Here is a 14,857-nt window from a genome sequence, read left to right as displayed (position 1 = left end):
ACCTCCCAAGCTCTCTCATCCCCAACAGACTTCATACTTGCCCCTCTTTCCAAGACTCTTGCATTTACCTCCCTAACAACCTCATCCATAAACAAATTAAACAACCATGGAGACATCACACACCCCTGCCGCAATCCTACATTCACTGAGAACCAATCACTTTCCTCTCTTCCTACACGTACACATGCCTTACATCCTCGATAAAAACTTTTCACTGCTTCTAACAACTTTCCTCCCACACCATATATTCTTAATACCTTCCACAGAGCATCTCTATCAACTCTATCATATGCCTTCTCCAGATCCATAAATGCTACATACAAATCCATTTGCTTTTCTAAGTATTTCTCACATACATTCTTCAAAGCAAACACCTGATCCACACATCCTCTACCACTTCTGAAACCACACTGCTCTTCCCCAATCTGATGCTCTGTACATGCCTTCACCCTCTCAATCAATACCCTCCCATATAATTTACCAGGAATACTCAACAAACTTATACCTCTGTAATTTGAGCACTCACTCTTATCCCCTTTGCCTTTGTACAATGGCACTATGCACGCATTCCGCCAATCCTCAGGCACCTCACCGTGAGTCATACATACATTAAATAACCTTACCAACCAGTCAACAATACAGTCACCCCCTTTTTTAATAAATTCCACTGCAATACCATCCAAACCTGCTGCCTTGCCGGCTTTCATCTTCCGCAAAGCTTTTACTACCTCTTCTCTGTTTACCAAATCATTTTCCCTAACCCTCTCACTTTGCACACCACCTCGACCAAAACACCCTATATCTGCCACTCTATCATCAAACACATTCAACAAACCTTCAAAATACTCACTCCATCTCCTTCTCACATCACCACTACTTGTTATCACCTCCCCATTTGCGCCCTTCACTGAAGTCTGTTGGGGATGAGAGAGCTTGGGAAGTGAGTCAGTTGTTGTTCGCTGATGATACAGCGCTGGTGGCTGATTCATGTGAGAAACTGCAGAAGCTGGTGACTGAGTTTGGTAAAGTGTGTGGAAGAAGAAAGTTAAGAGTAAATGTGAATAAGAGCAAGGTTATTAGGTACAGTAGGGTTGAGGGGTCAAGTCAATTGGGAGGTGAGTTTGAATGGAGAAAAACTGGAGGAAGTGAAGTGTTTTAGATATCTGGGAGTGGATCTGGCAGCGGATGGAACCATGGAAGCGGAAGTGGATCATAGGGTGGGGGAGGGGGCGAAAATTCTGGGAGCCTTGAAGAATGTGTGGAAGTCGAGAACATTATCTCGGAAAGCAAAAATGGGTATGTTTGAAGGAATAGTGGTTCCAACAATGTTGTATGGTTGCGAGGCGTGGGCTATGGATAGAGTTGTGCGCAGGAGGATGGATGTGCTGGAAATGAGATGTTTGAGGACAATGTGTGGTGTGAGGTGGTTTGATCGAGTAAGTAACGTAAGGGTAAGAGAGATGTGTGGAAATAAAAAGAGCGTGGTTGAGAGAGCAGAAGAGGGTGTTTTGAAATGGTTTGGGCACATGGAGAGAATGAGTGAGGAAAGATTGACCAAGAGGATATATGTGTCGGAGGTGGAGGGAACGAGGAGAAGAGGGAGACCAAATTGGAGGTGGAAAGATGAAGTGAAAAAGATTTTGTGTGATCGGGGCCTGAACATGCAGGAGGGTGAAAGGAGGGCAAGGAATAGAGTGAATTGGAGCGATGTGGTATACTGGGGTTGACGTGCTGTCAGTGGATTGAATCAAGGCATGTGAAGCGTCTGGTGTAAACCATGGAAAGCTGTGTAGGTATGTATATTTGCGTGTGTGGACGTATGTATATACATGTGTATGGGGGTGGGTTGGGCCATTTCTTTCGTATGTTACCTTGCGCTACCTCGCAAACGCGGGAGACGGCGGCAAAAAAAAAAAAAAAACATAAGGAATAATCATAGGCTTTGGTTATCTTGATTCAATTAGCAATCTAGTAGTAACACATGCAAACTGAAAGAGGCAAAAAAAATTTTCTTAGGATTACTAACATATAAAATTATGTACTCGTTAGATTAGCTGTGTGCAATAACATGGTTAAAAATAAAGTTTATGGGTACTTCTACTTTTGTCATATTTGCTTTTCTGCTTTTATCACATTAATGTCAATGTCACAAACAGCCACAAAAGGAACCAATGCTCATTCTTTCTATTCTGTGAAGTATTACAAAGACTCTGTGTAAATACCATTCAACTCATTTCTCTTCATTGTTCATCTGTATAAAATCAAAGACATGAGACCTTAGCCCTTAGGATTTGCCTTTGTCTCTCTAATCTCAATGCAACTGTCAAAAATCAAACCAGAGACAACAATAAAAATGACTAAATTGAAGAAGTTGACTGGTGGACAATTGCAGTCAAAATAAACTATTCAGCTAAATGAACTACTACCCCAACTATTCATGAAATAGTCTGTTATCATCAGCATGAAAGCAAAACATTCAAAAAATACCTGAACTCAAGTATGACCATCAATATCCAGGTCCATACACCATACATCTAGAGTGAAATATTCCAGTATAACAAAAGGGAAACACAAAGAAAAAGCTTAAAAAAGCAGAAAACATAAAGTGAAGAAGTGTACAATTGCCACAATATCAGGGCATCTAACATAAGTGCTATCTCCCATGTGCACTAGTCCTCAAAAACTATTCACAATGATATCAAGGATATAGATCTGACACCTCTAAAAGGCCAAAAGTGAAAGAAATAATGCCACTGAAGAATGTGTACTATAGTCAATAGGCTTGCACTACCTATGAAGGAGAAAGTGACTGATGATAGTTGCTGTATGGTTTCCTGTCATTATGAATGAACATCTGCAAGCTTCATATGTGTTAAGATGATCAAAGATGGTAATTCTCAAGGACATACCCAATTCTCGGGATGCAATAGGGTTTTAACTCTGCATTAAGCAACTGATATTTCAGATGCACATGGGGCATGTCCATTGGTGAGAAATTCATCATATCAATTCTACCATAACAAGTCTTTTGGAAACAACTACCTTATCATCAACTTCACGCTGCAGGATACTGCTGAGGGAGGCTGCATCCATAACAATATTGGAAGCAAGCTGGCGAACTTCACGTAATTCCTGAAAGAATTTAAGACATTTTGTTTCTTACTGTCCAAAAAATGCAAAAATGATTGAAAACACACATCCATTTTACATAAAGAATCATCCTTCTCTTCCCTAATCAACCTTGAAATTACATTCCCTAACTGTAATCATCTAAATAAGGCCCCTCATTTGTACTTCAGCAAAAATTCAGTTTTCAACTCTGATTTGTCTTCACAATATGAACTACCATTCTTCTAACTCTAAATAGTTTATTCACACACATAACAGGTGCTCCATTTCTTTCTATGCATGACATTCATGTTCCTCATAAATGAACTTACATCTGAACAGTTTACACAATACATCAAGTAAGAGCAATGTGTTTGAAACTACCATTATACACTTGAACAGGAACTGCAAGTAAACTGATGTAAGAACTGTATCAAAAATATATGCCAACTCAGTATCAAGAGTTCACCCAGTTTATAAAGATTACCTATAACAAAAAGAAAAAAAATCTGTTAAATTACAGTATGAATAGCATAAATAATACCATCATTATCATTATACTTAATCGCCATCTCCTGCGTCAGCGAGGTAGAGCAAGGAAACAGACGAGGAATGGCCCAACCCACTCACATACACATATATATACATAAATGCCCATACACTCACATATACATTTCAACATATACATACATATACATTTATATTATATTCATTATACTTTGTCGCTGTCTCTCGCGTTAGTGAGATAGCGCAAGGAAACAGATGAAAGAATGGCCCAATCCACCCACATACGCATGTATATACATACACGTACGCACACATACATACCTATACATTTCAACATATACATATATATACATACACACATATACATATATACACATGTACATAATTCATACTGTCTGCCTGCCTTTATTCATTCCTGTTGCCAACCTGCCACACATGAAATGATGATCCCCTCCCCCCGCATGCGCTCGAGTTAGTGCTAGGAAAAGACAACAAAGGTCACATTCGTTCACACTCAGTCTCTAGCTCTCATGTACAATGCACCGAAACCACAGCTCCCTTTCCACATCCAGGCCCCACAGAACTTTCCATGGTTTACCCCAGATGCTTCACATGTCCTTGTTTAATCCATTGACAACACATCGACCCGATATACCACATCGTTCCAATTCACTCTATTCCTTGCACCCTTTTCACCCTCCTGCATGTTCAGGCCCGATTGCTCAAAATCTTTTTCACTCCATCTTTCCACCTCCAATTTGGTCTCCCACTTCTCCTCATTCCCTCCACCTCTGACACATATCCTCTTGGTCAATCTTTCCTCACTCATTCTCTCCATGTGACCAAACCATTTCAAAACATCCTCTTCTGTTCTCTCAAACACACTCTTATTACCACACATTTCTCTTACTCTTTCATTATTTACTCAATCAAACCACCTCACACCACATATTGTCCTCAAACATCTCATTTCCAACACATCCACCCTCCTCCACACAACTCTATCTATAGCCTAAGCCTCACAACCATATAGCATTACTGGAACCACAATTCCTTCAAACAAACCCATTTTTGCTTTCTGAGATAATGTTTTCACCTTCCACACATTTTTCAACACTCCCAGAACTTTAGCCCTCTCCCCCATCCTGTGACTCACTTCTGCTTCCATGGTTCCATCCGCTGCCAAATCCACTCCCAGATATCTAAAACACTTCACTTCCTCCAGTTTTTCTCCATTCAAACTTACCTCCCAACTGAATTGTCCCTCAATACTACTGTACCTCATAACCTTGCTCTTATTCACATTTAGTCTCAGCTTTCTTCTTTCACACACTTTACCAAAACATACAAAGACATATACATATATACACACGTACATCTTCATACTTGCTGCCTTCATCTATACCCAAATACTGTAATGCAAGGAATTCCTATAAATCCTCAGAACATTAAATACTAATACTGCACTTAATTATGTAAAAAAATCTTTAGGAGTGTTACCTTATTTTCTCATTGAGGTAGATGTTTTGGCTGAATTGGTTGAGACACTTAAAATAACTAAAACTGAACAAAGGAGACTAACACTCACATAATTTTGTACATCAGCATGGACAATGAAATGAATACAGCCTTTGAGACTTTACTCTCTAGAATGATAAAACATCTTTAAACTAACTATCCATCAGACCTATACATGGTAGTTATTTTTCAATAACCACATGTCAACATAGCAACAGATGTGTAGCACTATATCCAGCATATAAAGGAAGTGTTTACTATGCAATGTGTTTAACTATTCTTGGAAGTGGCCCTCTTGATCCTAATTCATGTAATCAATGAGTAAAACTGATAAAATCTGAGGGGATCTGTTCCATAGCTCACTTGCTTACTCCTTTCTTTCTCTCATTAGCATTGATGCAATTCTCACATACACTGCAAGATGACCATGGTTTAAGGAGACAACTGCTATGACTCTGCACATCTTACAGATCACTACAATTTCATACATTCATGTGCTGGGAACATAATCTGTCAAGTGGCTGAACCTATAGCAAGAAAAACCACTAAAACCAAAACTGTCCTCACCCTAATGTCAGACTCTTCCACATTTGTGGTATATACAAGGTTTGAGATCTACAATCAGCCTCTCTATGTTACAATAACAGATCAGCCTCTCTATCTTAGAACAACATCAATTAACCCAAGCTATAAAAATCATTTGATTTGCATGATCTTTGTTGCTGCCAACCAATCTGGGAGTGAAGGGAGTCTGACTGCATTACCAAATGTTGTCTCTCCTGAAGTTTCATATACTCGTGTTTATGACTAATTTTGCTCAGTATGAGCCAAACACATTATGAGAAAGATGTGGAAATAGCTGATCAGGAATGAGACCCACATTCATTTTCAAAATGAATGAATATGGAGCAATCAAAGCCAGCTGATACATCAGAATTATAAAACCAAAGTTCTATCACAAGAACAGGAATAATCAAAGTAACCGGTTCCACAGGCAAGATGTACAAAATAGTATTAGTATCTATTATAATTCAGTGACATCATTCAACAAAAGCATGAAGAAACAGAATCCTTCCCTCCATTATCAGCCTGCAAAACTCCTACAGCAGCTATCTATGTGTTCATGCAGTTCTGGGTAAGACAATTCTGTACCCTGCTGGGCTGAAAAACTAAACTGGAAGTGCTGCCACCTACAGATGGGCTTTAGAAATACAAGAAAGTGAGCCAGTTGTTGTTTGCTGATGACATGGCACTGGTGGTAGATTACATTACATTACAGTAACCCAGGACAGCTGACACAACCAGTTCCAAAACTCACCTTGACAGACACAGCAGCTGAGAAATCAGTTTGTACTGGAAGTGCCTCCTCACTGACCACTGCTGGGTATACAGCTAACTGTGTGGCTTCACAAAGGCTCTTTGTAATTTTCAGCAGTTCCTGCACTGCTAACTTGTCTGCACCATACAGCTTTACAGTATTCAAACGAACTCCCAGTTTTTGATACTGTCAAGAGAGGGGAATATTGTAGTGCAAAGGATTCAGTTTAAAATATCAAATAAAAGTCAATATGCCCATGAAAATTGGTCGAAGAACTGCAAGCTCTAACGAAACCATTAGATTGTGTAAAAGACAACTATATAAAAGACCAAATGAAAACAGGGTGTGGTGTTCAAAAAGAAACTGTCTTAAATATATGAATGAACAAAAAAGACAAACGAATTCCACAATCTAAAATGAAGTCTCACACTGAAAGCAAGATATTGAGAAAAATTAAAAATATGTAAATACTTTGTAAATTATAGTATTCAACAAAGACAATCCAGTGAAACATTATGAAGTGGGTGATTCTGACAGCAACAAAATATAGCCCAGTTTTATTTACACATGTGAAAAGTGAATTTGGGAGAAAAACTAGATAATACAGTGTACAAGAACCAGAGAGGAATGCTATAATAAACAAGATGCAAAATTCAGAAAGGGGACACTCAAATAGGATGAACCTTAAAGGAGAAAGAATTATTATGAAATCAGTTGAGGTAAATACACAGAACAGAGAAAAAAAAATCAACATAACAAACAATGAACTTCTGAGATAGAGAAGTACCTTGAGAAAAACAGGTAAGAGTGAGATAAGCAGCCATAGATATTGGGAGAACCAAAGAAATTACACAAAAAAAAGGTGCAGATAATGATGCATAATGATGAGTGTGAAGGGGACTTCAACAGACATGTGCAACACAAGCAATCACCTTATTGTGTTTTCTACAAAAGACTAGTCATTAACTTCCTAATAATAACATGATACAATGTATACTGTTAAATTAGTATATGCATCCTTATTTTCATTATTATTCTTCAATTATACTTTGTCGCTGTCTCCTGCGTTAGCGAGGTAGCGCAAGGAAACAGACAAAAGAATGGGCCAACCCACCCACATATACATGTATATACATACATGTCCACACACAGCACATATAAATACCTATACATCTCAACGTATACATACATATACACACACAGACATATACATGTATACACATGTACATAATTCATACTGTCTGCCCTTATTCATTCCTGTTGCCACCCCGCCACACATGAAATGACAACCCCCTCCCCACACATATGCGTGAGGTTGCGCCAGGAAAAGACAACAAAGGTCACATTCATTCACACTCAGTCTCTAGCTCTCATGTATAATGCACCGAAACCACAGCTCAATTTCCACATTCAGGCCCTACAAAACTTTCCATGGTTTACCCTAGACGTTTCACATGCCCTGATTCAATCCACTGACAGCACGTCGACCCCGATATGCACCATCATTCCAATTCACTCTATTCCTTGCACGCCTTTCACCCTCCTGCATGTTCAGGCCCCAATCACTCAAAATCTTTTTCACTCCATCTTTCCATCTCCAATTTGGTCTCCCACTTCTCGTTCCCTCCACCTCTGACACATATATCCTCTTTGTCAATCTGTCCTTACTCATTCTCTCCATGTGACCAAACCATTTCAAAACACCCTCCTCTGCTCTCTCAACCACACTCTTTTTATTACCAAACATCTCTCTTACCCTTTCATTACTTACTCCATCAAACAACCTCATACCACATATTGTCCTCAAACATCTCATTTCCATATCTTGGAAAGCAAAAATGGGTATGTTATATGGTTGCGAGGTGTGGGCTATATATAGAGTTGTGCGCAGGAGGGTGGATGTGCTGGAAATGAGATGTTTGAGGACAATATGTGGTGTGAGGTGATTTGATCGAGTAAGTAATGAAAGGGTAAGAGAGATGTGTGGTACTAAAAAGAGTGTGGTTGAGAAAGCAGAAGAGGGTGTTTTGAAATGGTTTGGTCACATGGCGAGAATGAGTGAGGAAAGATTGACAAAAAGGATATATGTGTCAGAGGTGGAGGGAACAAGGAGAAGTGGGAGACCAAATTGGAGGTGGAAAGATGGAGTGACAAAGATTTTGAGCGATCGGGGCCTGAACAAGCAGGAGGGTGAAAGGTGTGCAAGGAATAGAGTGACTTGGAACGATGTGGTATACCGGGGTCGACGTGCTGTCAATGGATTGAACCAGGGCATGTGAAGCGTGTGGGGTAAACCATGGAAAGCTCTGTGGTGTGCAAAGTGAGAGGGTTAGGGAAAATGATTTGGTAAATAGAGAAGAGGTAGTAAAAGCTTTGCGGAAGATGAAAGCCGGCAAGGCAGTGGGTTTGGATGGTATTGCAGTGGAATTTATTAAAAAAGGGGGTGACTGTACTGTTGACTGGTTGGTAAGGTTATTTAATGTATGTATGATTCATGGTGAGGTGCCTGAGGATTGGCGGAATGCTTACATAGTGCCATTGTACAAAAGCAAAGGAGATAAGAGTGAGTGCTCAAATTACAGAGGTATAAGTTTGTTGAGTATTCCTGGGAAATTATATGGGAGGGTATTGATTGAGAGGGTGAAGGCATGTACAGAGCATCAGATTGAGGAAGAGCAGTGTGGTTTCAGAAGTGGTAGAGGATGTGTGGATCAGGTGTTTGCTTTGAAGAATGTATGTGAGATATACTTAGAAAAACAAATGGATTTGTATGTAGCATTTATGGATCTGGAGAAGGCATATGATAGAGTTGATAGAGATGCTCTGTGGAAGGTATTAAGAATATATGGTGTGCATGGCAAGTTATTAGAAGCAGTGAAAAGTTTTTATCGAGGATGTAAGGCATGTGTATGTGTAGGAAGAGAGGAAAGTGATTGTGGCAGGGGTGTATGATGTCTCCATGGTTGTTTAATTTGTTTATGGATGGGGTTGTTATAAAGGTGAATGCAAGAGTTTTGGAAAGAGGGGCAAGTATGCAGTCTGTTGTGGATGAGAGAGCTTGGGAAGTGAGTCAGTTGTTGTTCGCTGATGATACAGCGCTGGTGGCTGATTCATGTGAGAAACTGCAGAAGCTGGTGACTGAGTTTTGTAAAGTGTGCGAAAGAAGAAAGTTGAGAGTAAATGTGAATAAGAGCAAGGTTATTAGGTACAGTAGGGTTGAGGGTCAAGTCAATTGGGAGGTAAGTTTGAATGGAGAAAAACTGGAGAAAGTGAAATGTTTTAGATATCTGAGAGTGGATTTGGCAGCGGATGGAACCATGGATGTGAAAGTGAATCATAGGGTGGGGGAGGGGGCGAAAATTCTGGGAGCCTTGAAGAATGTTTGGAAGTCGAGAACATTATCTCGGAAAGCAAAAATGGGTAGGTTTGAAGGAATAGTGGTTCCAACAATGTTGTATGGTTGCGAGGCGTGGGCTATGGATAGAGTTGTGCGCAGGAGGGTGGATGTGCTGGAAATGAGATGTTTGAGGACAATATGTGGTGTGAGGTGGTTTGATTGAGTAAGTAATGTAAGGGTAAGAGAGATGTGTGGAAATAAAAAGAGTGTGGTTGAGAGAGCAGAAGAGGGTGTTTTGAAATGGTTTGGTCACATGGAGAGAATGAGTGAGGAAAGAGTGACTAAGAGGACATATGTATATGTGTCAGAGGTGGAGGGAATGAGGAGAAGTGGGAGACCAAATTGGAGGTGGAAAGATGGAGTGAAAAAGATTTTGAGTGATCGGGGCCTGAACATGCAGGAGGGTGAAAGGTGTGCAAGGAATAGAGTGACCTGGAACGATGTGGTATACCAGGGTCGACTGCTGTCAATGGATTGAACCAGGGCATGTGAAACGTCTGGGGTAAAACATGGAAAGTTCTGTGGGGCCTGGATGTGGAAAGGGAGCTGTGGTTTCGGGCATTATTACATGACAGCTAGAGACTGAGTGTGAATGAATGGGGCCTTTGTTGTCTTGTCTTTTCCTAGCGCTACCTCGCACACATGAGGGGGGGAGGGGGTTGTTATTCCATGTGTGGCAAGGTGGAGATGGGAATGAATAAAGGCAGACAGTATGAATTATGTACATGTGTATATATGTATATGTCTGTGTGTGTATATAGATGTATACATTGAGATGTATAGGTATGTATATTTGCGTGTGTGGACGTGTATGTATATACATGTGTATGCGGGTGAGCTGGGCCATTCTTTCGTCTGTTTCCTTGCGCTACCTCGCTAACGCAGGAGACAGCAACAAAGCAAAATAAATAAAAATAAATAAATAAATAATATATATATATATACACTTATATACTTTATTATTAACTTAGTTAACTGTGATTAAATAACCATGACCAATGTGTGCTTATCTGCAATTATAATAATAAGTTTACCCTGATTTGTTGTGGTGTTTACAACAGTGGCTCTCCTCCTGCCAGCCCACAAGAATGCGACAAAGTCATGTTCCCCTGTAGCTCACAGTGTACACAGATGAGTATTCATCTGTGTTTTCACATACTATGTGCAATTTTCCTCAAAAGGGATATCATCCAATCCAAAGTTTCAGGATAGGACCTGATCAGCCTTCTCAACGTAATGGCTGGCAGGGTGTACTGAGTTTTCCATGGCAGAGACTGAGGAAGAGACAAAAGGAACTGACAGAAGAAGAGAAAAAATAGACCTAGAGGCATCAATGAAAATGACAAACACAGAAATTTTCTTAGTGAAGCTATAAGAAAGGACAAAATACTCTATTGGTGACAGAATCATCAGGGAAAAACATGAAGCATATGAAAAAAGATTTTGCAAAAAAGAGTTATCAAAATTAATGCATTATAGTGAAAATTCAAATATGAGAATGAATCACTGCCATGGAGGTGTAGGACACAGTCAACAATTGAAGTACCCCATCATTTAAAAAAAAGAAAAAGAAACTGCAGCCAAATATGAATGCTGAATGCCTACAGAAACAAATATTGTCTTACAAATATGTGTTACAATTATGAAGTGTCTTTGTCACCCTTATACAGTATAAAAATTCTACTCACTCTGTGATACATATCTTTGACAGAACCAACTTACAAGATTATGAGTGTCCTAAACACCTTAAAAGGACACTTTCCATATATGACCATTTCAAAAAGATAATGCTACCCAACATAGCAGGATCTGCTTAATGCTTCATCTGTAACTGAGTGTGCCTTAGGAAATATTTCATAATTAACAAACTTAGACGTAGTTGATGTTTCCTTTTTACCACACCATGAGACAAGAACAAACAAGAATCTGAGCTAAAGATGGTAAGTCAGAATGAATGCTAGATATTGGCCACATGAAGCACTCATGTCAGCAGACTGCAAGCGCTGATGTATCAGAGGTGATGGCCGCTATTTTTGCCATCATTAAGATATTGAAATGAAATTTTTCGAAAATTAGCATTTAACCATACTTCACTAATCACAATAATCACAATGAACTTATGAAATATATACAATCAAGCTTGATTAACTTCTTGACTGGTAAAAAATACTGATCTTATCTGACCAAAAAAACTTGCAAATCACAAGTTAAAACTTAACAATTTAATTGGGATAAGTTTATTCACATCAATTAAAATGATTTAAAAATAAGAAACTGCAAATCACTGTGTAGACTTAGCCACAAGCAGTATGCTTACAAAGTTTCACTAAACATCATCTGCTGTCAGCTTTAATGGTTTCTATTACTTATGTTCTTATAGGAGGATGAAATGAAAAGCATTACTTGTGAGATATTGGCATTTGGAAAGCACTATCTCTGGTGTTTATCTCAAGTAGATATTGAAGTGGAGTAAGGATGTGTTTCATTCCATCCCCCAGATATGTTTGATCATTCTTAATCATAACTTTCCCTTTATATAGCTAAATATATGTTGTGGTATTCTTTTGTTCTCCTTTACATCTACACAGATGCTCACTTCTTGCAATGAATTTGATCTGGTATTAGCTACAACAACCCACATGTAGGTAAACAGTAATTTTGAACTTAACATTACCAATTAATAAAAAAAGAAATTACAATGTATAACCTCTTACAACTCACAGAAAGAACTGCTGACAAAATAAACGTATGTGACGGTGTGGCCACTTTGCTGGTACCATGTACTGCTATCTCAGTTTTCCAAATTTAGAGCTCAAGCCACACATGAAGAATGACAACAAAAGAATCTTTCCAAGGGACTTATATTACAGGAGGACACATACAGAATCTTTTCAAGGGACTTATATTACAGGAGGACACATATAGTCTCACTTAAATGAACTTGTGAAAATCAGTGTTGGCCTGAGCATTATACATAACTTTGCTTCTATCATGAACATCACTTTCAGTCTTCATTTCTCCAAAAAGGCTCAAAGCTATTCAATTCTACACTTTCCCCTTAGTATAATAGTTTGTCAGTGCTACTATCATTAGGTAAGGTGACAATCACTTACTGTACTATGATTAGCTTTTCATCTTGAAAAGATTTTGGTACCTAAGACTGAAATGAGATTTATCTCATCTTGTTTCTGCTGGGTTCTCAGTATAATCTCAGTCTAGTTTTCAGTTGCTTGAAGAGGACAGAAATGTTTGCTTTTGAAGTAGTTTTTCAGTGAACGACCATGGCAATTTATTTCAATGGACACTAAACACTGAGCAATTCAAGAAAATCTTTAGTCAAACTTAGTTCCTGACTGTGTTCCCTTTCAATATAAAAGGTGCCCTCCATTCTTTCAACTGTTGATGTATGAATTCAATCAAATTCATATCTGTGAAACATTAAATAACTTAAAAAGCTCAGTACCTACAAAAAATATTGCAGCCAAGCGGACCATAATGACACGGTCCTGTTCTGAGTCAATGTTGGTAGGAAGATCATAATCACTATCCACCGTCATCATTGTCCAAGTGAGAATTTCACTCACAAGTTGAAAGTTGGGTGATGAGAAGTTCTCTAAGGACACCAACCTTGAAAAACCAAGTAGTCTCAGATGTTCCACTAGATCTGCAAGCATCAAGAACCAAATATTTATTACATTATATTATGGCCTCCAGAAACTTTCACTATACAACAGGTAAAATATACTGTAATTATACTTACCTGCTCTGTTTACATATACTGCCCTTAATATTCTTTTTGAAATGTCTACATTCTGATGTCCTTTCTATCTATCTAATGTGTCTATCATCCTTGTTCTGTGTCTATCATCCTTGTTCAACTCTCAATTCCATGGGGTTCATCTGGTGCATACAACCTCTTGAAATCATTCACACAGCCTCAACATATACAAAAGGTATTAAAGTGGAACATGAATTTCTACACTTACCTCTTCACAAAGCACAAAAAAGTCATTTGTCAAATGAGACCAACATCTCCACTCAAATCCCATTACATCACATAATACTCAATAATAATCAATCATTCCTCTACTATCCTCATCTGAAATACCCCCAGTCCTAATCAATTCTTTCATTGCATCTATCCATCTCTTATCAGAAAAAGCTTACAACCTGAATATATAATTACATCAATAAAGTTTATAAGTCATATAAAACAATTCAAAAGTACATAAATATACCATACCCTAAACAAGTAAGAAAAGGATACACATCTATGCTAGCATGGAAAACATCCTCACAAGTCTGAGATCCTGAAAATAATGAGGCATGCCAGTAACCTGAAGACCAGTATAATGACATCAGGGCCATGAAAAGGTTGCCGAATGGTTGGTGGGCGGATCCTGGCTGATCCAGCACACCACTAGCACTAAATAAGGAATTGATGATGGGTGAGAGTCATTTACCTATAAGGGATTAATGATGGGTGAGAGTCATTTACCTATAAGGGATTAATGATGGGTGAGAGTCATTTACCTATCACAAGATGCTGCTAAATTGTCAAAGATCCTGGAGATTTTGCCAAGGCTCATAGGATGATCCAACCCAAGGGAAAAAATACATCTCAAAATAAGCTTCTGAAATTTAAAGATTAACAAAGATTATACAATTTCTGATATGACAAGATTACCATATATTTTGCTGAGCAAATGTTTCCTCCCCTCTACCACAAGTTGGGACTGGCAATACAGTGAGTTGATTTTACTGTTTTTGTTTTGTTTCATATATATCTAGGTATATCTTATATTCCTGGTAGCACACTGGGTTGATGTGAGAGGAATACCACCTGTGATATGAAGAAATAGAGTGGAAGAATACTGAAGGGAGAAAAATGGCAGAAGAATGCATGGAATAGAGTATGTGAGGGAAGCATGTAAGGACAGGGATAAGTAGAGACTCTTTTGCCATGGCCTTCCACTTGATGGGAGTTCACAGAGGGAACAGGCATCAGA

At 38.8% G+C, this 14,857-nt stretch overlaps 1 protein-coding gene across 4 annotated transcripts in view; it reads right to left on the bottom strand.

The window, feature by feature from the left end:
* Positions 1–2,914: 2,914 nt before the first annotated feature.
* Positions 2,915–14,857, bottom strand: part of LOC139749616 (clusterin-associated protein 1-like) — a 32,671-nt gene continuing 20,728 nt past the window's right edge. For 3 of the 4 annotated variants that reach the window (XM_071663749.1, XM_071663748.1, XM_071663747.1), the window contains exons 3-5: positions 13,316–13,512; positions 6,452–6,637; positions 2,915–3,132 (exon numbers count right to left, since the gene is read on the bottom strand). In XM_071663749.1, coding sequence (XP_071519850.1) covers positions 3,001–3,132; positions 6,452–6,637; positions 13,316–13,512 — 515 coding nt within the window. In that variant the 3' untranslated portion in view covers positions 2,915–3,000. Of the gene's footprint in view, positions 3,133–6,451; positions 6,638–10,882; positions 11,123–13,315; positions 13,513–14,857 lie in introns of all 4 variants that reach the window. The other variant, XR_011712999.1, reaches the window with a different exon arrangement.

The sequence above is a fragment of the Panulirus ornatus genome, chromosome 7 (assembly GCF_036320965.1).
Source record: "Panulirus ornatus isolate Po-2019 chromosome 7, ASM3632096v1, whole genome shotgun sequence".
Classification (NCBI taxonomy): Eukaryota; Metazoa; Arthropoda; class Malacostraca; order Decapoda; family Palinuridae; genus Panulirus; species Panulirus ornatus.
This window is presented reverse-complemented; position numbering and strand designations above follow the sequence as displayed.